The sequence below is a fragment of the Alexandromys fortis genome, unplaced genomic scaffold (assembly GCF_014885135.2).
Source record: "Alexandromys fortis isolate MF-2015 unplaced genomic scaffold, M_Fortis_MF-2015_v1.1 scaffold_118, whole genome shotgun sequence".
Lineage (NCBI taxonomy): Eukaryota > Metazoa > Chordata > Mammalia > Rodentia > Cricetidae > Alexandromys > Alexandromys fortis.
The window spans coordinates 4,115,792-4,142,944 of NW_026068010.1; the positions used below are offsets into that span (position 1 = coordinate 4,115,792).

A 27,153-nucleotide genomic window follows, 5' to 3' on the forward strand; every position below is an offset into this window, starting at 1 on the left:
CTCAATCTAGGTGATGCTTAATTTTCCTCAAAACAGATTTTGTTGTTGTCATTGTTGTTTGTTTGTTTGTTCTTCAAGATAGGGTTTCTATGTATATCCCTAGCTGGAATTATGGAACTCACTCTGTAGGCCACACTGGCCTTGAACGTGGAGATCTGCCTGCCTTTGCCTTCTGAGTGCTGGGATTAAAGGTGTGTGTGTGCCCACCACTGCCCTGATGAGAACAGATCTTTTTTTTTTCTTTTTTCTTTTTTTAAAATACATTTACTTATTGACCTATGTGGACATGTTTGGAGGTCAGGCATCAGCTTACAGAAGTTGAGTCTTTCCTTCCACCATGTGGGTTCTGGGTTGGATCTCGGGTTACCAGGCTTAGAGGCAAGCATTCTTACTGAGCCGTGGTGCTGGCCCCTCAGAGCAGTTATTACATGATGTATGGTCATGGGACTACAGCATGCATCAGACTCCTTGGGATTTGACACCGCTGAACAACTTTTGATAAAGCGCTTTTGTGTATTTGTTACTTGCAAAGCATCGCTCCTCTGCCTGACTCTGTGACGTGAAAGCACGTGGTACTCACCTGTCCACAGGGAAAGGTGACATATTCCACCCCAATGCAATCAACTCCGCCAGATGCTTGGAAACCCTGGGAATGGTTTCCGAGGAAGGCAAGCATCCAGATGGCCTCACTTTGTTCTCCTGGTCTACTTTTTTTGAAAATGTCATGTTTCATTATTTTTTTAAAGATTTATTTATTATGTATACAACATTCTGCCTCCATGTATGCCTGCACACCAGAAGAAGGTGTCAGATCTCCTTACAGATGGTTGTGAGCCACCATGTGGTTGCTGGGAATTGAACTCAGGTCCTCTGGAAGAGCAGTCAGTGCTCTTAACCACTGAGCCATCTCTTCAGCCCCGGTCTACTTTTTTTTTTTAAGACCACACATTTTAGCCTTAAGAAATGGGACTACAGCATTGTTCAAAATGCTAGGAACGCATAAATAAAATATGAATTAAAATATAAACTCACTATACTTTTGTTACATTTATTTGTTTATTTGTGTGTGTGTGTGTGTGTGTGTGTGTGTGTAAATCAGCAAACAACTTGTGAGACTTAGATCTCTTCTTCCACCTTGTGGGTCCCAGAGATAAACTCAGGCCATCAGTCTCGGTGGCAGTCACCTTGACCAGCAGAACTGTCTTGCTGGCCCCTGACTGTGCTTCTGTTAACACATCTTCCTCTAGCAGGTAACCTTCACTAGGTACGAGGAGTGTGTTCACTTAGCCACTAGTATGTTTGCTGCGTGTGGACTGTGTGCTGAGAGACACAGCTTTTGCGGGGGGGAGAGAGAAGCAGATGGCAGCTGTAACAGGGACAATGGCGGAAGAAAGGCAAGTGGCATCGAGTCTGAGATTTAGTTCAAGTGCCCTCTGCCTCCCCCATCCTGCACAGTCACTCAGAAAGTGGGGACCTTGGGGACACGTTGATCACTCCCTTCTCATAAAACTGAGTACTGGTCCCTTCTGTGCCACCCAGCACACCCACCTGCCCGCACCTGTGCCTTGTCCTCAGCTGACATCGTCCTGCAGCAGAACGGGCAGAGCCCTTTCTACCCTCGACACGGTGAGCAGAGTCGGGCTGGATTTTCTCTGCAGGCATCCGACCTCCACTCGGGTTCATGAGTCCCTGCAGAGACACAACCTGTACAGTGTATCAGATGACTGTGAAAAATAGCGGCATCTTTCTCTCGGCCCTGGGGAGCAATTCCTCATCCAGGAAAAAGCCTGGGACATGGGCAGCAGCTATCAGGGGTTCTGGACATCTCTTCCTGAACTTTATTTAAGGAAGTTGATTCTCATCTCACTTTACAATTAAAGGTGATGGGATGATGTTAATAACAACAATGACAATGTGAACTAGGTGTAAACTGTGTCAGATGTGTGGCTTTCACCTTCAGTTTTCTCATCTAGAGAGTGGGCTACTCGTAGTCCCTGTCCTGCAGGTTTGAAGTGAGGATTAAATCTGATTTTGAAACATGTACTTTAGATAAGCATTTATGTCTCGTAAACGTAGATGGTCTCTTCAATGTAGCCTGTGTCTCAGGCTACTTCCTGGGCTCCACCCCCCGCCCACACACATACTCTCCCACCCACAGCAGCCTTTGATACCATTCCTGGCCCCCTCCACTTTAACTCTTATCTTTCTCTCAGCCCCCAGTGTCTGCTCACTATCTAGTCTCCGAGACTTTTAAGCACCGAGCGAGCCTTCACTTTCAGGGGTGTGCGAGCCGAGCCGGCTGGAGGTCATCTTAAATGACAATTGAAGTTAGGAAGCAAGCCAGGGACTCGATCTGATTTTATTGTTTTACTTCAAAGTGCCTTTGTTTAGGCGTCTACAGTTTTTTTCATAAGCCATTCCCCGGAGAGAAAGGTGACAAAGGGATGCAGTTTTGTCCCAGCATGTTGCAGGTGTCACTCCCTTTGATTTGCCAGCCTTTGACTGGATCAAAAGGCCTCTTCTGTTCATTTAGGTTATATATCCTCTTTTTAAAAATGTATTTATTTTATGTGTGCTGGTGTTTTGCCTGCATATTTGTCTGTGTGAGGGTGTCGGGTCCCTGGAACTAGAGTTACAGAGTTGTGAGCAGCGATGTGGGTGCTGGCAATGAAACCTGGGTCCTCTGGAAGAGCAAGCAGTCAGAGCTCTTAACCGCTGAGCCATCCCTCCAGGCTGATATATATCCTCTTTAAAGGGAGTAAGATACATGATTGGGGCCTGATACAAGACAGCCAATTCACTTTTCACCGGGAAAACTAAGTGCTATTAATTTTCTTTTTCTAAATAGCTTTAAGGTTTTTTTTAATCATGGTTCCCTTTGAAATGCAGATGAGTGGAATTCTTGCCTAGGTAGTATGTTCATAGTATCCCTGAAAGCTTTTTCGAAAATCAGTTGGGATTTTTCTAAAGGATTGATTCATTCCTACTTTATGCGCACTGAGTGTTTTGCCTGCATGCTTATCTATACACCACGCATGCAGTACCTGTGGGAATCAGAGGAGGGCACTGCTCCCCAGAAACCCAAGTAATTGCCATGTGGGGACTGGGGACTGTACCTGAGTCCTCCGGAAGAACAACTTGGCCATTTCTCAAGTCCCAAACTAAGATTTTAAAAGTGTATATGTTTAAGGCTGGATGTGGTAGCACATGCCTATAATCTCAGCACTCAGGAGGGAGAGGCAGGCGGATCTCTGTGAGTTCGAGGCTAGCCTGGTCTACAGAGTGAGTTCCAGGACAGCCAGGGAGACAGAGAGAGACTCTGTCTCAAAAACAAACAAGCAAACAAATATCTAGAGAGGCAATAAAGAAGAGTGTGCTTTCTTATTACAACTCCAACCTACTGTCCCCCAATAATTACTATTGGTATTCAAAAATAATATACCTTCTAGTTCACAGAAATGGTTTTACCTCAGAAAAAAAAGTGAGTTCAGCATAATAAACGCAATGCATAAAATAATAAATTAGTTCAGTAAGTAAAACATGGGAGGGGGTACTAGATGCAAGCTACTGGGTTGAACTTTTCTCATAAGGCCATTTACTCTCTCCAAAAAGCACAGGAAGTGGGTGCATTGGTTATGCTCACCATATAAATAAAGAACAAAGGCTAAGCAAGGGAGTGGGTGCCAGGTGGGAACAGGGACCCAAGATCCATGGTAGCATTTACTCAGTACCCCTGAGGCCAGTTCATTAGGGGCCTCCTACGATGGCGAAAGTACCAACCCAGTTACTCATAGAAAACCTTCTGATCCTATTTTACATAGAACCCCTACGTTCTCAGGGACTCTGATAAAGGAAAATGAGCTCATCCCCAAAGTATGCATCTGAATCAGAAAGACCCCAGCCCGAGGACTGACTTCAGGAGGCCAAAGCCCTCCCTGCAAGTTGAGCTGGGACTGAGTGATTCAGTGCCCACCTTCCCACAGAGTTTGCAAACATGCTGATAAACTAGATCATTCCTAGAAGTGTTACTTAGTTTGATTTGGAAAGTTCTTTGCCTAAAACATAGAAATTATATTATCATCTTTCATTTCCCAAATGAGTTAGTAAACTAGGAAGCCTTGTTGCTTTGGGCTGGGGGGGGTGGAGTCTGCACATTTGCGGTGGGGGTTAAATCATTATTACATATTCATAATTTATAATTGGAACCTCTCGATCATAAATGTACTGGGGAGAGGAGGGCACAGTGGTTTGCAAGATGACTTGTCAAACGTCACCCTGATAGAGCATAGCCAGTCATTATTAAAATACAATACTCTTATTTAATCCTCCCATCTAGTGTAATAATAACGCGAAACAAAGCCGACTGGAACCAGGGCACATGATATCAAGAATTCATAAAGGAGAAGGCAGGAGCCTATTGCCTTTGAGTCCTAGCTTCTTCATGCTTGTGAAATAAAGTGTATTGGGCTGTATGATTCTTAGAAATGACACCCGAAGAACCCGGTCCATGGTGGAATCCGGGCGTTCCACAGACAAGCCGATTAAACTTGTGTACTTTCCCTTCTGGCGCATGCGTTGGGGCTCAGGTACCCCTCAGAAAAGCCTGCATTGCACAAAATGCAGATGCCCGTCTGCTCATCGTAGAGGAGGAAGGAAAGGCCAGCAGACGTCTGGCTTCTCGGTTGCAGCAAGGCTGACGGATTCCCCCCCCACACACACACACACCCCTCCCCAAACGCTACTGCATCCAAATGCAAGGGTGCAGCTGTCTTACCGCAGAGTGCCGCAGTTGAGTATTTTCAGGGACAGACACAAGGGGAAATCGCAGCCCGAGCACACCCGGGCCGCTGCCTGCCAACCTTTCTGCACTGAGGAGCCCCGCGCCAGGCAGCTGGCAAATTTCTTGTCCCCGTCTCTGGGGCTGCGAGGTGGAGGCTGGGTGGGAGCTCAGGTTGAGAAAGGCAGGGGCTGGGGGCGGGGCTTCAGCCCATCCCTCATCAGGGGGCTGCCGGGCTGGGCAGCCAGGAAGCCCAGAAGCCGTCGCCCGGTAGGTATAGCAGATCTCCGTGCAGGTGGGGCCTCCTTGCTACCGTACCTGGCTGTGGCTGAGCATGTGGGCGGCCGGAGGCAGGCAGCAGGCATTGCTGCTCATGTTAGCTCTGAAATGAAGCCGCTGAGGCCTCTGCCTCGGAAGGCTTGCAAGGGAGATCAGCACCCAGCAAATAAGAAGCCAGCCCTGGCCCCCGGAGGAGGAGGAAGAGGAGAGGCTGTGCATCCCGCTCCCGGTGTCCTTTAAATGAGGAGCCTGCCGCTTTGCTTCTGACCCTCGCTTACATCACTAACCTGTGACAGGCACATCTCCCACGCCCGGTACCTGCTCCTCCAACAGCAGCTTCCAGTCCTCTTTGTATGCGGCAGACATGGCCAGCCAGCAGGATTCCGGCTTCTTTGAAATCAGTATCAAATATTTACTGAAATCCTGGAGTAACAGTGAGTAATAGAACATAAGCTTTTTGTTATTTTGTTTTCTGGATGCTGCTGAGGTTAGAGAACTCAGATCCGAACTGGACACATGTTCGTAAGCTGAGGAAGTTTCTCTCTCTCTCTCTCTCTCTCTCTCTCTCTCTCTCTCTCTCTCTCTCTCTCTCTCTCCCTCTCTCTCTCTCTCTCTCTCCTTCCATCTGCTGTGAAAGTCAGAACATCAGAGTCTGAGCTAACCTTGTTCAACTTCGAAGGCTACAATAGAATTACAGTAGATTTTGTTTGCTTAAAATTTCTAGAGATAGGGCAGGTCAGACTCCGGGGAGGGCAGCAGGCTGGGCATTCCAGGCTGCACTGCTTGCCTGGTGTTTATTCGGTTTGGTCAGGCTTCATCTAGATATCTGTGAAGTGCAGTTTAATCGGAGGGGTGTGGCAGGGTGGCAAGAACTTGGGAATTGTTTTACTGGGGTATTGTCTGAAGAGAGGCAACTGCTTCCCAGTCCAAAACCTAAGACTCATCTTTGCTAGGCTCAGCCTCATTTGCAGGTCCATTTGCTCTTCCTCCGGTCCCGGTGGATGATGTTCAGGATGCTATTTACCGTTTGCATTTCTAGAGATCTCAGTTGCTCTGGTCTAAGCATGCATCTCTGAAAGTAAACAAGTGCCATTCTGACCCAAATGGCTCCTTAGGCTATCAGAATGCCAGGGTTCCGAAGTGGCGTTTCTGACCTATATACTTAAAAAAACAAACAAACAAACAAACAAACAAAAAACCACAATCCACTCTTTCAAAAGGACAACCTCCAAGCCCTTCTGGGTCTGGGTTGAAATCAGGATGAGGCCTTCGGGTGCTCAGGAGTACCTTGTGTTTTTCTGCGCAGTTTCAAAGCCAAGTCTGCCCCAGTATCAGATTTGGGCTTATTTTGTACAAAAGAGACTGCTGGGTCTTATCAGGTGCTTGGCTGTTTCAGAATAAAAATTTGTTTCTAAAAATTATTTTCTGTATTTTCTTAGGTATATATTCATTCATTAACCCGCCTGGACTCGGGAGGGGTGGCACATGTCTCCTCCGCTCATGACCTGTAGCTAAAAATTGTTTTTATGTAAACAAACCTAGGCAGGGGACTTGGGCTGGACTGTTTGGAGAAGCGTGGAGTGCCTGCTTGGAGATATTTGGGGGTGCATCTCAGAATGATATCCACAGAAGCCATTTTTCCCGGGTCACTGAGCCCCACTGTGTACTCGGGGCTTGTCTGGACTGTTTCTTTACAAGGAGGGGGGACGTTTGGGAGCGATACTGCTGCTTTGTTGAAGCCATAAATCATTTAACTTGGGTTCATTTTTTATATACTCCATGCTCACAGAGGAATCTTCCTTTGTCTGTCTACCCTTTGATTAGTGAAAAGAATTTGACATCCTGGGCACTAAAGAGAGCAGTTTGTCTCAATGGGAAAAAAAAACCAAACCAAAAAACAAACAAACAAAAATACCTAACAAGTTTGACATCCGTATGTGGATTTTAAGCTCTGTTTGGTTATTCCAAGCCCTGTTTCCTTCTACCAGTTTCTGTCAAGCCTTTTGAGGGGAAATTATGCTGGGCCAACGGCTGATGGGATCTCTTTACAGCCCCTTGTCCGTCTTCAGATGCCTCCAGACAAAGTAGATAACTGCTTCAGCTCCTTAAACTCCTTGTTTATCCTTACATCCCCACACCAGCAAATGGCTCCAAATGATGCTTCATCTCAACTTTGAGAGTATCTGTGTCACATTCCGGTTCCTCCTAGTGCGTTCAGCAAAGATGCGCTGAGTTCCCCACTGCATGCCAGGCTGCGGGGTGTGCGGAGGAGATGGACACAACACTGATCTGTCTGTCTGTGTGTCCTAATTCCTTTATTCCAGGACGATGAAGTTCTTGGGGGTCGGGCGGGTCTGGATGGTTTAGACTCCGGTCTTAAGAGAGGAACGGGAACTACGTTAGTGCTGGTTGCAACACTTAGCTGCACACAGCCTGGCATGGCTCTCGTCTCTAAGTTTTACGTGTTTCCAGGAGCAAAGAGAGAGAGGAATTTGCCTGTACAAAAGACAAAGTGGAAAACAGAAGCCTCGGGGCTTCGTCTGTGAGTGTAACCTGAAAGGCTGCAGCCAGGGCAAGCAGCTAACCGCGTGCTTGCGCACGCCCGGCTTCCCAGGTTGGAAAGGCGAGGATGCCCGCCCACATACCTGAGTGGAGAGCCAGTCCCCTAATGAGATGGTGGTGCTTATTTACACAAGTGCGGCAATTAAAAAGCAATGAAATGAATTCTGTAGCTACAGCTGACTGCTTTACTGGGCAGTAGGAAAGGGAACGATGACATCATAAACACAGGTTAAGGTTTCCGTTTGGTCGAGAATATCTTTGTCTCATCAGAGGTATTCAGAAGCCAATGAAGCGCACTTGTTGCTGCCTGGCGAGATGAATTAGTTTCCACCTGGTGGCCTTGACACATTCTTCTTCCTGGGCACAACGCACCACGCCCACCCTGTCCAGCTGTCCTTTGGTTTGAATGAGGCTGGGATTTGGAGTGGCCCTGCCGTCCCGCTGTCCTTATACAGACCTCACTGGTAGCTTTTCCTTAACCTGCTTGTACAAGTGTCCTGATGTTCCCTCTACTTGTATCCAGGCTTTCCCGACCTGATCATCTTTGCCCCCCTGGTGTCCGTGACCCTGGCCACCCATGAGCTTCTCGGCCTCACCGGGATTATCCACTGGTCTTCTAATATCAAACTCTGCCCCCCATCCTCCCCCTAGGCAGTATCTTCCCTGGCCTCCCCTAAGGCCCTCTGCGCCCATCATCTGACTTCTCTCTCCTGCAGTCCAGTAACTTGTTCCCACATCCCTGGCTGTTTACACCTCCACCCCATCATCTGGCAGGCGCCCACCCAAGTCCCAGAGCCAGAGGGGCTCGCTGCCAGTCTTCCAAGCCCTGTGCTTGTGTGGCCTTGGATCAGCCACTGACTGTGTTTCCTCATCGGCAAAAAGGAAGCAAAAGTAATGGGTACCTCATAGGCATGGGGTGCTCAGAGGTGGAGCGCTGGCGTGACATCTAACATACTGTAAATGTTTGCTAAATGCTAAAATAATACAAATGTATTCTGCTGCTTATCTGCCTTCTGAACCTACGTAAAATGTGGCTTTTAGATCATTTCCCTCCCTTGGCATCCTCAGTGGGTTAGTTTATGAATAGTCTGGTCAACACCTACTTCACCCCTGGGCAAGGAGACACTATGCAGAGATGACAGCTAGGATTGACTTTTAAACTTTACCCCCTTTTTTCTAGCTCAACAACTGTCAGCTGCTCCTGCTTTCCTTAAATGTGTGCCTTTCAGCCACGTGGAGGTGGCTGCCTGGGAGTGTCCCGGTGGCAGGAAGTTGCTTTGCCCTTTAGGACAGCTCCAGACGTCTGAAATGGTTAGCTTCAAGCTGCATCGCAGGGTAGGAGAGTTTACACAGAGAGAGTGAGTGTGTGGGCCTCACCGTCCGTCTGAAAAGTCTAAATGGCTTCCTTGTGGTGCTCATCACCCCAGGACCCCCAGGGAACACTGGCCCAGTGAGACAAGGGAAGCGCGTTCAGAATCACCGTGCCCTTTCCAGAGCGTACACCCTTTCCTGTGGTCTCGGGCTAGTCCCGCTACCCACTGAGGACGGCGTCTTTATGTTCGTGAACTCCTTAGACTTCCCCACACAATGACCTGCTCTGGAAAAACTGAATGACCTCATTGCATAGGGATTGGTGTGCACCAGAAAATGGCTAATGTTGTTCTAATGAAACTCGTGTGCACCAACAGAACCAGAGTCCAGGTTCTGACAAGTTGTGGTGAACTAAGTCACTTGGTAAGTGTGGTGACTCGGTTGTAATCCCATCACTGCGGAGGCAGAGAGTTCAAGGTTGTCCTCATCTGTGTGAGACCTATTCTGAAAGAGAGAATGGAGAGAGAGGAGAGAGAGAGAGAGAGAGAGAGAGAGAGAGAGAGAGAGAGAGAGAGAGAAGACAATATTCAGCCAGAAATGCTGGCTTGATGATGCTGGTTGTTGGGCCAATAAATCCCAGGCAACTATGAATTGGTTGTGAAGCTCTGCTTACTGATGATGGTTAGGTATATGGCTGGTGAACCTCAAGGGCACTGTGGGAAAGACCTTTAATAAAATTGGTTTCAAGACGTGGAAAATTAAGTTGCCCAAACCTATCAATAGGTACAGTTCAAATATGGACAGATTTTGGGGTGTGTGTGGTGTGTGTATGTGTATATGTGTGGTGTGTGTGGTTTGTGTGTATGTGTGTGGGGGTGTGTGTGTGTTGTGGTGTTGTATGTGTGTGGTGTATATATGGTGTGTATGGTATGTGTGGTGTGTGTGTGTGTATGTATGTGGTGTGCGTGGTTTGTGTGTATGTGTATGGGGTGTGTGTGTGTGGTGTTATTTGTATGTATATGGTGTGTATGGTATGTGTGGGGTGTGTGTGGTATGTATGTGGTGTGTGTGTATGGTGTGTGTGGTGTGCATGGTGTGTGTATGGTGCTGTGTGTTTGGTGCTGTGTGTGTATGATGTGTGGTGTGTGTATGTGATTTGTGTGTGCTGTCGCTGGGATTAGAACTCAGGGTTTCATGCAAGCTGAGCATGTGCTCCACCACTGAGCTGCACCCCAATGACCAAGCACTGTTGTCTGCATTTAGCGGGGGAAAGGTTGCTGCATCCCTGTCCCTGTAGCTCATAGCTGTATGATGATGGCATACTCACAGAGGCCACCACCGGTCACTTCATGAGAAACAATAGCCCACCCCGGCATCCATGTTTTCCAGACAGAAAGGAGTCTGTTGCTGGGTTTGTTGTTGAGACAAATGGGAGGAGGTAGTTGTCAGGTCCAAAGGAAACTTGGGGCTATCTGTGAGGCCTGCTAGCATGCCAAAGTGCATGCTGGCCTCCAGGCTCCTCAGCATCACAGGTGCTGTTACAGAGTTCATGTTGGCACCCTGGCTCCTCTCAGCTCTTCTAACTCAGCCCCTCCCTAAACTTCTCCAGCTCACGGCTCCCCTCCCCCAGCTTCTCCTTCCCCTAGACCCCTGCTTTTTCAGCTGTCCACTTCCTTAGCCCCCTCTTTGGCCCTCTCCTTTGTCCACTTTCTTTGTCTTTCTTTCTTGTCCACCCCCATTCCCCACTTCTCTTGACCAAGTCCCATCTGCCCACCAGGTTCAGGTCACTTTCTCAGCTCTGGACTCTTCCAGATGCCCGTGGCAGTTCTTCCTCATATCTACAGTAAAAACGTTCCCCTCAGTCACACCCCGGAGAGGTCATATCCTCACCTTATACATCTGGTGTCCAAACCCTCAGTTTCTGCGGTAGTTATTGGTATTTGTTTGTTTTGAATTTAAATGCACGACCCAGTAACATCAAGGCAGACTCTTGCCTGGGCAGTCCCAGTCCCAGAATAATAGACTCTGCCATTCTGTGTTGAATACTCTGCTCAATGACTTATATATAGGACAGTCACATCATTATTCAGCCAAAACGAGGACACTTTGGAGACTGGAAGTTAATAATGATGCAGGAATACTGTCATCTGAGACTCTTTTTGGCAAAAGGGCCCAGATGATTGTTTTGTTGTTGTTGTTGTTGTTCTTTCTAATAACCCTATGGGCTAAATATTATCTACATTTTATAAATAGGGGCAGGGAGGATTGAAACTTGAGAAAGTGATTTGTTGATTCAAAACCAGGAGATCCGTAAGGGCCATCCACCCCTTCCCCAACACTGAAATATTGATTACATTGCTTTGTTTATTTTAGAGTATTTTTTATTTTTATATGAATGTTTTGCCTGCAAATATGTGTGCACATCACTTGTGTGCCTGGTGCCTGTGGAAGCCCAAAGAGGGTGTTGAATCCCCTGGAACTGGAGTTCAGAAAGACAGGTGCCGCCTTGTGGGTGCTGGGACTCTGACCCTGGTCCTCTGGAAGAGCAGCCAGTGCTCTGAACTGATAGCAGTCTCTTCAGCCCCTGTATTGTTTGTCTACTTGCAGGTAGGGTCAAAGGAGCAAGAGCACTGTTGGGAACTTGGTGTTTTATAGCTATTTAAATTTTTATCGGTTAATACTTCTGCCAGTTCTTAGCCTCAGGCATACCATTCCCCTCCCTTCCTGGGTGCTTTAAATGTATGCAATGGATAGATCTCTCTCTCTCTCTCTCTCTCTCTCTCTCTCTCTCTCTCTCTCTCTCTCTCTCTCAATCTCTCTCTCTCTCTCTCTCTCTCTCTCTCTCTCTCTGTCTCTCTCTCTCTCTCTCACACACACATACCTGTTTTCTCTTCTTGCTATGAAGAACCTTCTCTAGGAGAAGCCTCTTGAAAGCCCTAAGTTCTATGAGTGTTCTCCATTTGGTTTTCAAGCACTATAGAGCAGTCTACCCCCGCCCCCATCAAAAACATGCACATATAATTAGATTACTTTATTTGCTTATTTATTTATTTTGGTGTTTCAAGAGAGGGTTTCTCTGTGTAGCCTTGATTATCCCGAAATTTTCTCTGTAGACGATGCTGACCTTGAACTCAGAGATTTCCCTGCTTCTGTCTCCGGAGTGTTGGAATTAAAGGTGTGTGCCACCACTGCCAGACAAGATTACTTCTTTTTTGTTGACTTGTTCCTATTCTGAAAAGTGTATGCCAATACTTAGGTGGCTCCACAGCTGGGACTGTAACTTACTAGTATAGTGTCTAGCTGGCTTTTGTGAGATCCTGGATTTGAGCTCCTTCTCAAACAGATAGTAGATAGATAGATAGATAGATAGATAGATAGATGATAGATAGATAGATAGATGATAGATAGATAGATAGATAGATAGATGATAGATAGATGGATAGATAGATAGATAGATAGATAGATAGATAGATAATAGATGATAAGTAATAGATAAGATAGATGATAGATAGATGCATAGATATATAGATAGATGATAGATTGATAGATAAGATAGATACATAGTTATATAGATAGATAATAGATTGATAGATAAACAGATGAGCTAGATAGAGGATAGGTAACATAGATAAATGGATAGATAAATAAATGAAATAGATGAAAAATAGAGCTCTAGTTAAATGAATTAAATAAAAACATGTGTATACTTTTAGCTTCTTTTAGATATATAATTATCTAAAAGATAATTTTTTTTTGCTTCTATTACTGAGGTTTTTCTGGCGGGGTTTATTTCTTTTTAGAAACCATAGTAGACTGCTAGTTGGCATTAGTATTGAGGTGAGGAAGAATGTTCCCATTTTCTTCTGACCTCTGGGGCGCTGGGCCCGCATAGATATACATTCAGGAAAAATACTCATACAAATAAAATAAAGAAATCTTAAGGAAACAAAAGGAATTAAAATGCTGGTCTGAGAGGCAGTAGAGAAATGTGACCTGAATAATTTTATAGGTTGGGAATCAGCCCAGAATATTTGAGAAAATTGCCGGGGTTAGGATGCTCCAAATTACCAGAAGTGCCCTCTGAAGGACGCCGTTTCCAGTCGTTTGAATACCCATGACTTGTTACTTACTTTGGGATACGGTTTAAGGAACTGAAAGATTGCAAACGTCCTGGTCGTTGTATTAGTGGCGTTCTACATTTTTCGGCCTTCTGTAATATTCAGTGTGAGGTGAACTCAGATGTGGGCTGGAGCCGGTGAGGAGGGGCCTTGGCTTTGGAGGAGGCTGTGCTCTGGTCCATTTGTGAACCCCTCTGGGCAGACCTTGCTGGTTCAAAACTCTGTGTTTGTGAAACCCCCCAGTGTCATCTACAGGTACCTCGCCTGTTTCGATGAACTGATTATGAGCAAACCAGCCTCTTTCCAGTGACTGGATGATGATGTTTAGTCCTTCCTGAGTTATTTCTGTCTTAGGAGATATTCATATGGATCATGAAGATATATGTTGTAACTTTTTTCAGGTCAGATTTACATGAATAAATAATGTCCTTAGTTAAGTACTTACCTTTGATTAAGACTTTAAAAATGCGGTGTAGGGCTGTAGAGATGATGGCTCAGTGATTAGGGGAACTGGCTACTCTTTCAGAGGACCAGGGTTCCATTCCCAGCACCACTTGGTGACTCATAACCATGTAGCTCCAGTTACATGAGATTTCACATTCTCTTCTCTGGCTTTCCTGAGCTCCAGGCATGCAAAAGACGCATAGGCATATATGTACACATAAAAAAATGAATTAAATATTTTTTAATGCAATGTAAGTTGGTATTTGTCACTTAATTAGTTCAGAGGAGCCAGGCCCTGGTGGTGCACGCCTTTAATCCCAGAACTCTGAAGGCAGAGGCAGGTGGATCTTTGTGAGTTCAAGGCTAGCCTGGTCTACAGAGCAAGTACCATGACAGCCAGGACTACACAGTGAAACCCTGTCTCAAAAAACAAAAACAAAAAGGTAGTTCAGATGTAAATCTGACTTTTAATAAATGTATTAAGATTTTCTGGATTTATTAACTTTCTTTTTTTATTTCTGTAAGGCACTAATTTATTTCTTCTGGGATAACTTTCTTTTCTGAACTCTGAAACTTCTATAATTTTCCATAATCATTGCTGTGGTGTAACTAACCAATACGAGTACACTACCCTAGTACAAAATATCAAGCAACCATTTCCTGGAAATGTGGGTGGCATTGGTGGAACAAGTACTTAGGCCAACCTCATTTTGCTTCCTACTCTCTCTTACTTCATAGATCCCATTCAACAATTTATTTATTTCCATTTATTTAAGCATATTACTTCATCCGGGAGTGGTAGGGTATATGGATAAGAAGAGTGTCTTGCCCCCACACCTCAGAATTACCTACTTTTATTTTGTGTGTGTGAGTGTTTGCCTGCATGTATGTATGAACACCATATGCACACAGTACCTGAGGCAGTCAGAAGGGGCGCCAGATCCCCTGGAGCTAGAGTTACAGATGATTGCAAGCTGCTTTGAGGATGCCAAGAATCAAACCTGAGTCCACTGCCCTTTGCCACTGAGCCATCTGTCTGCCTGAGTTACTTAGGCTGGAAGGTTGCCACTCTAAGGCTTGGAAAAGCAATGGGAATGGCCTTTTCTGGTATTCCTTTCTGGTCTTTTATATGGGAACATCTGTTTACTTGATTGCACCACCAAACTTTCTATTGAAGCTTGAGTTCTTGGGTGTCGCACTGATGTGTCCCGCTGTTTCACAGTGCGAGACACACAGGGCAAGCACTATTCGATACCTCTTTATTAATCATCACATGTAGGAAGCATCACAGACGCACTGCACCGGGATTTAGGTGTGTTCATGCCGAAGTCCCCTTGACTTTCAGAAACGGAGAGAATTGTCCCCCCATTCGGAGAGCGTCATTTTGGAGGACGTGTTTGATAAGTCCGGTGATGCTAGCTTTGTATATTTTTACATCCTCTGCTGCAGAGGACATTTGGAAGGAAGCCTGGTGTTTACAGGGCTGGTTTTATAAGAACATTTTGAAATATTTTTCCTAGCAGGATGGCTAAAGGAGAAGAAATAGAAGTTCTTTATAATGGACCCAAAAGGAACACTTGCCTAGATTTTATTAGATGTGGAAGCATTTCAGATAGGCGTTTCTAACACTAAAACATTGGGGAAAGAAATCACCTTTGTTTTATTTGTGTATTTATTTGTGGTCCCCCCTTTTTTCTTCCTTTGTTTTGGCAGCATCTTGCTATGTAACCCTCTCTGATTGACTTAAAACTCACGACACAAACTGTGTAGTGGCAATCCTCCTGCCGCTGCCTTCTGATTCCTGAAATCACCAAGTTCCACTTCTATGTTTTGTTTCTTGGTTTGTGTGGGTGGTGGCATTTTGAGTCAGGTTGGTTGACGCTTGCTGTACCACCAGGCTGATAATTACACGCTTGGGTCCTGTAGTTCCTTCCACCGGACTCTCCGGAGCAACTGGGATCACGGGGTACACACAGCAAGCTGCCAGCCTTAGGAAAATGTTTGCACCTGAGACAAATTTAAAGGCAGTTACGCTTCATTTCCGAGTGGCTTCATTCCTCTTCAGTGTGTCTCGGGGATTAAAGAGGTGTATGTGTGTGCACGCGCATGCCACCAAGAGGCAGTATAAATTACATATTTCTATAAGTTAACTTCCATGATCCCACCACTTACCTATAATCTTACAGTCAGTCTCTCACTGAACACACAAGCACAAGCGTTTAAAATGTTAGTCACCCAAAGCTCCAGATGCTAAGCAGGGAAAGTTTATATTCTCCCAGCACATCGACTCTGTAATGAGTCTGATTTGGCTTAATTCTTGTCTACTGTGCAGTCATTTGACGAGCCGCAGATGGAAGTTGAAGCCAAAGCCACACCGTTTGGCGAAAGCTTTGCACGCTGCTCTAAGAGTTTGTTGTCGTGTCAATTTAAGGGAATTGAAATCCTTTTCAGGAAGGCATTCAGAGCTACGTGGAATGCTGTTTATCGGCCTTAATTTGATATACAACCCAGACCGTTTCTGCCATCCTTAATCAATGACAAAGCACATAGTAGTTTGACACTGGATCTCTAAGCCAATGGTACGCGATCAAGACTATGGAAATGTGTAATTGAATCCCCATCCAGCACTTCATGACATCAGAAACACTAGCCTGATCTCTTTGACTATAGCTTTAAATGAGTAAATATGTATTTTGGCAGCCAGGGAAAGGGTAGGGTATTAGATTAAGTAGGGAGGCACTTTAGTAAAATTCCATCGGAACCTTGTATTTATGTAGGTGGGGCTTGGTCATCCGTAAAATGGTTTGCTAGTTAGGCGGCAAATCAATCAAAATGTTTCCACTTTAGGGTAAATTCTTGGGTTTTTAAATCTGTGTTATGTGTATTTGTATGTGCATGTGTGTGTGGTGTGGGATGTGTGAGATATGTGTATATGTGTGTGCATATGGTATGGTGTGGTATACATGTGGTATGTGTGCAGTGTGAGTGTAGTGTGGGGTGTATGTGGTATGTGTGTGGTGTGTGGATGTGTGATGTGTAGGGAGTATGTGTGGTATGTGTGGGAAGTATGGTTTGTGTGTAGTGTATGTGGTGTGTGTATATGTGATGTGTGGGGAGTGTGTGTGGTGTGTGTATGTGTGATGTGTGGGGAGTGTGTGTGCTGTGTGTGGTGTGTATGTGGTGTGTGTGTATGTGTGATGTGTGGTACGTGGTATATGTGGGGAGTATGTGTGTTATATGGGAAGTATGGTTTGTGTGTGGTGTATGTGTGGTGTGTGGTGTATGTGTGGTGTGTGTGTTTGTGTGAGACCTTGGCTCTTCCCTCTTACTTCCTTATGTAGACAGAACAACCTGGCTCTTTGTCTCTTGCTTATGAATACGAGGTAGTTTTAATACTCCCACTGAAAACTGAGTCTTGTGTAAACATTGTATTTATCAACTATTTCTGCTACTCCGTGAATGCTAGGCTGGAAGAGCTTTAGTGGGGGATGTTAAAGTTTACTGATCAAAAGGGGATGGACTCTCAGACCTGCACAGCTTCCTAACCTGACTTGCTTTTCTGTACCCTGAATAAGAGAAAAACTGTCACCCTGTGCAGCCTACCAGATTCTATTGTTCACACACACACACACACACACACAGACACACACACACACACAGAGACACACACACATACACATACAGAGACACACACAGAGAGAGAGACACACACACATGCACACACAGGCACATACATGCACACACAGAGACACACACACAGATGCACACACACACGAGTAATTCTGTGTCTAACTCAGTAAATCTGTACAGAGTTGTCTCTGGTGTGAGGTGGCAGCAGTCCTGGCTTCTTGGTCTGAAGATGCACTTTTTTCTTTTCTTCCTACAACCTGAAATATGACAATTATGAAAATTGCTGGCATTCTAGAGCCTTTGAAATATACAGCCATGTAGTTAATGGATACTCACCTGGCATTTGGTCACCATTCAATTTCATAAACCATGTTGAATATCGAAAAGACCACAAGGGTTGCAGTTAACAATTGAAAGTGTAAAACATTGATTTGTTAACGCCAGCACCTTTGCTTCACACCAACTTCAAGTATTAAAAATGACTAAAGTTGAGGAAAAGTTGTTCTGGGCGAATAGATTACCTATGAACCTGATTGGAAGTGAGTGAGTATGAGCCCCTATTAGGAGGCCAATTACTGTGCGTGCTGTGTGTGCTGTGGTGTGTGTGTGTGTATGTCGTGTGGTGTGTGCTGTGTGTTTGTGCTGTGGTGTGTGTGGTGTAGTGTGGTGTGGTATGGTGTATGTGTGTATGGTGTGGTGTGTGTGTATGGTGTGGTGTGGTGTGTGTGTATTGTGTGTATGTGGTGTGGTATATGTATGTATGGTGTGTGTGTGATGTGGTATAATGTGTGCATGGTGTATGTGTGGTGTGGTGTGTGTGTGGTGTGTTTGCATTGTGTGTATGTGGTGTGGTATATGTATGTATGGTGTGTGTATGGTGTGGTGTGTGTGTATGGTGGTGTGTGTGTATGTGTGTGTACATGTGATGTGGTGTGTGTGTATGGTGTGGTGTGTGTGTATTGTGTGTATGTGGTGTGGTATATGTATGTATTGTGTGTGTGTGGTGTAGTGTAATGTGTGCATGGTGTGTGTGTGGTGTGTTTGCATTGTGTGTATGTGGTGTGGTATATGTATGTATGGTGTGTGTGTGGTGTGTGTATAGTGTATGTGGTATAATGTGTATGTGTGAATGTTTGTGGCATGGTGTGTGTGTGTCCTGTGGTGTGTGTGAGTGTGCTGTGGGTGTGTGTTGTAGTAAGTTTACTTTTCAAATTGTACTTTCTGATAATCAGATTTTTAACAAATCTCCTCTAAAAATGAAGCCTAGAAACCAGATGTCAACATGGTCTTACCCGAAGTCCCCTTTCTATTTTAACACCCCTAAAATTAATCTGCTGCTTTTCTAATGAGATTCCTGGATCTTTAGTAGCCACACACTGAGGGTTTGGGTTTCCTTTCTGCGTGATGGGCTTGGTGGCCCTGGGGCTGTTCTCAATGTGAACACCCCATACGTCTGCACACTCACACCACCCATTTGGTTGAGAGTGAAAACTTCTCTCCTTGTTTATTAATTTTAGGTAGATCACACTCATTGTGCAGCATGATGGGTTTCATAAAAACATTTTTGATTATGTCCTTGGGCCATATTTATCCCCGGTACTCGTTAGTTGTCGTCCACTTTGCTCTGGAAGAATTGCCTCCATCGGATTGGCTTGTGGGCATTGTTTTGACTAATGACTGATGTAGGAGGGCCCAGCCTACTGTAGGTGGTGCCACCCTGGGCAGGAAGGTGGTCCTGGGTTCTGTGAGAAAGCAGGTTGGGCAAGCAATGGAGCAAGCCAGGAAGCAGCATCCTCCATGGTCTCTGCTTCAACCCTGACCTCCAGTTTCCTGCCTTAGGCCCCTCAGTCATGGAGTGTAGCTTGGAAGCAGAAGCTGAAATAAACCCTTTCCTCCCCGAGTTGGCTTTGGTGAGGTTTCCTCACAACGAAGAAAAGGAAACTAGAACCACCCCCATTGCCTTTTCCTGTCCTCTCCCACTGGCCCCTCCATTTCCCAAATAGTCCTCCTCCTCCTCCTTCCTAGCATGTTATAGCATGTCTTATCATTTCTATGATGTGTGTCAACATATGTTAATTCTAGACTGCAGAGATGAGAGGGAGCATATTTTCTGTGACTGGCTTCTTTTCTTTGATAAGATTATCTTCACACCCACAAGTCATGACAAGGTGGTTCCATGGGTCAAACCCTGAGCCATCCTGCCAGAAGACCTGAGTTCGATTCCAAGGACCTCCACGATGGAAAGAAAAAAGCCAACTCCTACAAGTTGTCCTGGGATGTCTGTACATGAGTCATGACATGCACATATGAAGGTGGACATGCAAATAAATAATAAATAAATGCATAAATGATTGGTAGGTAGATGGATAGATGATAGATGATAGATAGATAGATAGATAGATAGATAGATAGATAGATAGATAGATAGATAGATAGATAGATGATAGATAGATAGATAGATAGATAGATAGGAGATAGATAGATAGATAGATAGATAGGAGATAGATAGATAGATAGATAGATAGATAGATAGATAGATAGACAAACAGATGGATAGAACAATTAAAGTGCAAAGCTAGATGTAATCATCTGATTGAGTAATAAACGAGCTCAGGCAGAAGAAAGAACAGCTTATGAAGTGTGTGTTCTCTAATGACAGAAGACACAATCAACAATACTCAAGTGTCCCTCAGTCACAGAATAGCAGCCATTGAACTGGCCCACTGAGCTCATTAATCATATTGTCCTGCCAGGACAGGCTTTTTGCTTCAGGGAGTGACTAAGAGACTGTCAGTCCTTGGGCCAGGAGAATGAAAATGTTCCCCCAGCCTGAGACTGATAGACAGCTGATGCCGTTCCTTGGGCAGCCCTTCCCACTGGAGTCTGTGACGGGACTGTGTTTTCCAGTGAATGACAACCGCACAGCTGATCTAGTGAGCCTCATGGTTTCCTGGAGTTTCTGCTATGGGCCCAGACAAGAGAGAGACGCTAAGAGCATCCTCTACGGACGATCTTAAATTGATGCCGAAGATCTACTCGTGTCTAGATCTGCCAAGAGGGCCAAGCTTGAGGCTGAGCCTCCATCTCCCCCACTTTAAGCAGGGAGTTGAGTTCTCGAGCAGTTGGCCAGGAGTGCCATTCTGTCTGGGGGATTCGCTTTTGTTCTCTCTTTCTGAAAGAAAGCAGAGGTGAATCTGGTCTTCACTGAGCCCTGCCGCAGAGGGAAATGATGCAACAGGGGTCACGTGGCAAGAACGAGAAAAGCCCATTGCACAAGTGGGGTTCTGCATTGTGTTCTGGTGTGAGCAGAGATCGAAAACACTGTGAAGTGCTCAGATGACCTGGTTCTCCTTCCTTTCCGCACCGGAGACCAACCCAGGGCCTTGAGCTTGCGGATCTCTCAATCTACACACCTGAAGTGTGTCCCAAGACCCAATTCTACTTCTGAATCATGTATATTTCTCTAGAAGGAGGAGCCATGTGCTTGACCTTTTTGCCTGTCATTCTTATTATTTTTATGATCTTTTTTGGCTATTACACAACTCTTCTCGATCCAACCCAGGACTTTATCCATACTAGGAAAACCCTCTATGCTCCAGCTACGTCCATTAATTTTCATTGTAATATAAAATGTGGGAAGAATTTCTTAGGCTTGTTTGATTAACTTTTTTGACTAAACAAGAATTCTGTTGCATGATTTGGAACACTTAATAAAGACACACTGTGCCCCAGTCACATATGACACTGAGAAAGTTCTGTTAATGATATAAGGGGCTGGGCAGATGATCCAGCAGTTACAATGATAGGCTGTTCTTCCAGAGGATCAGCGTTTGAGTCCCAGCACTTATGGTGGCTCAGAATCCTCTGTAACTGTAGTTCCAGGGATCAGACGCCCTCTTCTGGACTCTCTTGGCACTGCATGCACATTGTACACACACATATGTACAGGCAAATAGTCATATACATAAACTAAAATAAATCTTTTAAAGAACTTAATATTATAATATTAAAAATCTAAATAATGAACATTTTATGTATTTGTAACTATGTGATATATCTATGCATAAGTATAAATGTATGACTATAAAGTATAAAATAAGCCATCCTCATTAAATAAGTTAATGTTTAAGAAGTGTTTGGTGTACTCTGTTGTAACCACTGAATGGTAGCTGTCACTATTAGTTTACCAAATCGATACTTATTTACAGGGGTTGATATTAAGCTCCTAATGAGTCTATGAACTGTTAGCAAGCAAATACAGAGTGTGAAACATACCATTCCATAGAGGATATTTTGGTAGTGAGATGTTTCTAGAACCACCTGAAGAGGTCTAAGAGATAGCATATCTCTCTTCTAAATTCTAAGACAGTGCCATTGTTTAGGCGTGGCTTTTCGTTGGTTTGTTTGGGGGCTTTGCTGTTGTTGATGTTGTCAGAGTTGGTGTTTTGAGACAGGCTCATGCCATGTAGCCCATCGTAGACTCAAACTCCTGATTTTCCTCCCTCATCCTCCAAGTACTGTGACTGCAGGTGTGTACTGCCAGGTCCCGCCAACGCCACACCTGTGGCTAGGATCGGTAATCTAGCAAGGCATCAGTATGGCCTGTGGTTCTAGCATTTTCTGTAATCTTTACATAATAGATTTAAAACATGAGCTTCTGGGACCTGGGCCATGTTCTTATCATACATGTGAATTCAAAGGTCACCTGCAGGGTGCCTTCCCTACCCTTTCTACATACCTCCGTTATAGCAGCAGTGACGTTGTTGGCTAGCCAATCATGTTTTGCCCAAGTTCATCCACACTGAAACTCAACCACCATGTTTACCCTCCCGGGTACATCTCAGCCTGTAGTAGTCCTTGCTAGTAGTCTGCTACAAGAATTCTTTAAATAATTCTGAAGGTAATCCTGTGGATGAATGCTGGAGCCAGAAACTTTGCTAGCGTGTTTGTCGTTGGTGGGTGACAGACATCACTGCCTTATCTCTGGGGTTCTTTCTACCTCACACTCTCTGCAGGAAGTCAGCATCTCTGAACTTGGGGACCTCACCTGATTCTTATGCGCAGATTCACCAAGCTAAGCTTCCTGGCTGCGCTCACAGAACCATGGGACACACATCTGTGAAGCTCGCAGGGAACTCGGGATGAATCTTTCACGCGTGTCGTTATCAGCCACCTTGAAAGACGATTTCTGAGATAGTCTTTCTGTTTGTTTCCCAGTGAGTCAGCACCATCGAGGACTGTTCTCTGGAAAAATATTAGCTTTTCCTACATGCCATTTATAATCCATGGATTTAATTTACTTTCAAACCTTTCAGCCACTTTGGCCAAATTGGAAGAAAACCGGGCTTGGAGAGAGTTTTCTCTGAACTAATCTAATTCTGTCTGGACTAATCAAAGTCTCTTCCCCGAGTGGAGGATGCTGGTTGCTATTTACGTGGAGAAACTAATTGCCTACCTAGAAAACTAGATAAATTCTGAACCCAAAGATTTTTATCAGTAATTAAGGTGTGTGACCTAAGCATCAATGCAAGTTAGACGTGCCCACATGATCGTTTCTTTCCCTTCATTAAACACTTACGTGTGTGGCCTACAATGAGTGGGCAGGCCCAGCTCCTACCTTCTATGGGCTTCACAGGATGAAAGAGGCATTATGGGGATGTCGTAGAGAGAACAAAAATTCTGGTTTAATAATTGTTCTGCCCGCATTGGGCCTTGTGCTGGGACCCAGGGACACTGGCCTGAAGGGTGTTCCAAGGAGGAAGCCACTCATCTCAGGTGGGAGGGAGTGGGCTGAGGAATATTTAATAGAAACTGTGACATTTGAACCTGAGGAAGACTGCACAAAAGGGCAGAAGGCAGAGGATGTCAAAGCACTGGAGGCAGGAGCGTGCCTGGTCCAAGGAGTCCCTGAGGGAGAGTGATTCTGGGTTTGGCGACAGGAACACTGAGGGCCCCACCAAAGGGTCTTGCTTTATCCCATCCACTCTGAAGTCACTGGGAGGTCCATGTGGCTGCTAAACACTGGTCAGCTTGGCCTCTTTCCTACTCAGTTTCCAGGTCTTGGCTAAGAATAAAGGGGGAGAATCCTGGCCAGGGCGGCCCAGGGAATGATGACAGGGACTTAGGACAGGATAACGGTGGGAGAGGAAGGAAGAAAGCAGATTCAAGCCTCTTATTTGAGGCAGAACTCTGAGTGTCTTCCATGGGTCCAGCCTAGTTTTATCTTAACATATAGACATTTGTTTCTCAACTGTCTGGACCCAAAATAATCACATGGAAACTATATTATTTGTAATACTGTTTGGCCAATAGCTTAAGCATATTTCTAACTAGCTCTTACATCTTAAATTAACCCATTTCTATTATTTTATATTTTACTATGAGGCTTGTGGTTTACCTGCAGTGTTCTGACTGGCAGCTCACAGCTTTCTCTTCCAGCAGCTACAATGACTTCTCCCTGACTCTGCCTTCTTTCTCCCAGCATTCAGTTTAGTTTTCCTGCCTAGCTCTATTTTGCTAAGCCACTGGCTGAAGCAGCTTTATTCATTAACCAATAAAAGCAACACATATACAGAAAAGCTTCCCACACCATTAACATATAATTTTTTTTAATGTATTATTGTGGCCTGGGGAGATGACTCAGCAAGCGAAATGCTGTGGTACAAGTATGAAACTTGAGTTCGGGTCACCAGAACCCATATAAGAAGCCACTGTTTTATGAATGTGGTGGTCCCCCATAATCCCAGTGGGCAGAAGACAGAGTGGGGCAATGCTCAGAGCAATTTGGCTAGACACACGAGATAAAATGTTGAACCCCAGGTTCATTGAGAGACTCTGGCTCAATATGTAAGGTGAACTAAGAGCAAGGAAGACATTCTTTTTTTATTTTAAATATTTTCTATGGTTTATTTAACTTTTATTTTGTGTACATTGGTGTGAAGGTGTCAGATCCCCTGCAACTGGATCTTCAGACAGTTGTGAGCTGCCATGTGGGTGCTGGGAATTGAACCCAGGTCCTCTGGAAGAGCAGTTAGTGCTCTTAACCACTGAGCCATCTCTCCATTCCCCAAGGAAGATATTCTACATCAGCCTTAGCTCTTCACACACACACACACACACACACACACACACACACACACACACACAGATGTGCATGCACCACCCAATGTGTGAGCATGCATACATACCACACACATTAAAAAGTATAACTAAAAAACCATGTAGCATAATATTCTTTAAGAAGCCCTGAACAGCCAGGTGTGATGGGACATGCCTATAATCTCAGTGCACAGGAGGCAGAGGCAGGAGAGTGGTAAATCTGGGGTCAGCCTGAGTTACATAAAGACCCTACCTAAAAATTAATTAATTAAGGCAGAAACAATCTCTTGTAGTATTCTGAAATGATACTTTAAGACGTGATGGAACAAAATGCATTGGTGGTGGTATTTCCTAGTAACAAGTCGTTGACGTATTGAACTAAAACAGCAGGCACCTTGTAGCAACTGTGAGCAGCCCCAGCTTATTCACCTCATGCTTTTTACCCGATACCTGATAGAAGCGACTTAAGAGCGCCTGCTGTCGAGACGGGAGAGCCTACAGCCGAGAAGGAGACAGGATGGCTAGGGTGGTGAGAGAGGGTCAGCCCATGGCCCTGGAAGCTTCCATTGACAGCTACAGACATGACCCCAACCCAGAAGCAGAGTGCTTAGACCTGGACCTTCAAGGCTTGCCCCCAGGGGCCTGCTTCTGCCACCCAGGGCTCCTGTGTAAAAGGTTCTATGGACCAAACGCTCAAATGCATGAGCCTGTGGGGTACATTTCACATGCAAACTCCACGTGGGTATTTCCAGGCTGTCTAACAACTTTTTATATAGGACAGTGTTCCAGGAAAATGAAGTATGGTTTATACACACATATGTGTGTGCATGCACATATGTGAGAGAGCGCGCGCGCACACACACACACACACACAGCATCAGGAAGGATCCTAAAGCCAGCACTCTTAAAAAATGAGCTTGAGATGATCTTGCCAATGGCTTTTATTATATCCATGGTAACATGGTTTGGTACTCCAGCTGGGCACATTCTTCGTGCTTTCTCCTTTAGGGAGCCAGGTGGACTTGCAGAAGTCTTTCCTGGGAAATGGCCAAAAGCCAATGTTTCTCTTTTTGTGCAGGTCACATGCCATCCTGTTGGGCTGGGTCTCTGGTACCACCTCTCCACCTTTCTGTGAGGAAGCTTCTAGAGGCTGTAGTAACTTGATCGGCCAAGGCCTGACCACGACAATGTCAGCCTGCCATAAAGTGCTCTGGTCTCAGCTACCAAATAATGGCCCTTGATTAGTTGCTACAAGAGGGCGGGAGGCACAGATGCAACTAATCCGTGTAATAAACACCGGGTTGGAAACTTTGTATCTCTGCCATGATGACTATTCTCAGTCCTCTGAGTGAGGAAACTTTGTATCTTTGCCATGATGACTATTCTCAGTCCGCCTAGTGAATGTTGCAAAATGGAGAGGCTCAATTGTTACGGATGTATTCACCCATAGTAGCGCTCCAGGACAGTGTGTCCGTGTGACAGTCCCGCCTTCCGTCTACTCTGAGAACACTACCTAATTAGGATCATTGAAGCAGACAGACTTAGAGCCGTCCAGGTGAGGATGGAGGCAAGAATGGGGAAGTCAGGCAGATCAAGTCCGACTCCTGTAAACGCATATTTAATGACTCATACGCCCCTCTCACTCAAGAACCCCAAGCCATTTCATCCCAAGATATGGGCAGATGGGGAAGATTACTGCCAGCCTTTCGTTTGGCTAGGGGAGGAGGGATCATGGCACTGTGAAAGTTTTAAGTGGCCTTTGAAGGGTTGGCAAGGTAGAGGGAAAAGTTCTGTCAAGAAAACTCTGCCTAGTTGAGAGTGGAAGAAGCCAAGGGAGGGGGAAAGTGGCTGGCGAGAACCCGTGGCAGGGAATTAGAGGAGTATCTGCCTGAAGGAGAAGGGATGGATCCGACGGGAAACCACACGAGGGCGTGCCAGCTTGGCTTTTTCCTCAGAGTTCACATCACAGATGAACATTCACAAGGTGACACCAATATACTCCAGGGCTAGTCAGTCATCCTGCCATCACCGTGCTCAAAATGGTGACTGCCTGTTTTCCTGGTCAAAGTTGGTACAATCTTTCTCCCTCTTCTTCCTACATAGATGCGATCTTCAAAAATGGCAGCGACTAGGGGTATGGTTGAGTCACAGAGCGTGTGCTTAGAGAATGCAAGGCCACCGCCTGATCCACAACCGCAAAAGCAGAGAAGGTAAATCCACAGAGTTAAACAAATCAACAAGGAGCTGGAGAGATGGCTCAGTGGTTAAGAGCACTCTGTAAGAGCTGCTCGTACAGGGGACCTGGGTTCAATTCCCAGTACCCCAGTCAGGCAGCTCACCACTGTCTAACCCCAGCTCTCAGGGAGCCAGTTCCTCTGGTCTCCGAGGGCACCTGCAGTCATATCCACACGCCCATGTGTAGATACGCACACACCTATACATAATCAAAATAATTTTTAAAGTCTCCAAATAAACCAACAAACCCTCATTGAAGACACATGGTATAAAACACCGTGGAGGACACCATGGTGAAGTGGCAGAACATATGAGCTGGTTTTATATACATTTTATATGTGTATTTTATATGTAAACAGAAAGCTACAAAAGTGTTTTAATCACTTACTTGTGATAAATATGACCACATGCCTTGCTGATTCATAAGCACACAGTCTGACACCTCTTCCACAAAACTCTTCTGGGTGCAGCCACAGAAATCTTCCCCCACTTGTCTAAATTCCCCAGTGTAGTTGATGTAGGGGAGTGTATATCCAGTGTACATGTTAATACAAAGCACATATGTAATTCTAAGCTTTTGAATAGTCCTATCAATATCTTAAATATTATCATTTTAACATATAATCAGAATATGTATTTTACATTCCTTTCCTGGGTGTAAGCATTTCAGACTTATTTTGGCCCATCAATACACCTGAA

General features: G+C 45.1%; 1 protein-coding gene across 4 annotated transcripts in view; it reads left to right on the forward strand.

Annotated features, from left to right (window-relative positions):
- Fry (FRY microtubule binding protein) overlaps nt 1-27,153 on the forward strand; it is a 390,417-nt gene that overhangs the window by 138,390 nt on the left and 224,874 nt on the right. The window contains exon 1 of one of the 4 annotated variants that reach the window (XM_050161916.1): nt 5,028-5,490. The exons of the other annotated variants lie outside the window; for them this stretch is intronic. Coding sequence (XP_050017873.1) covers nt 5,421-5,490 — 70 coding nt within the window. The 5' untranslated portion in view covers nt 5,028-5,420. Of the gene's footprint in view, nt 1-5,027; nt 5,491-27,153 lie in introns of those variants that run through there. 4 annotated transcript variants of the gene reach the window in all.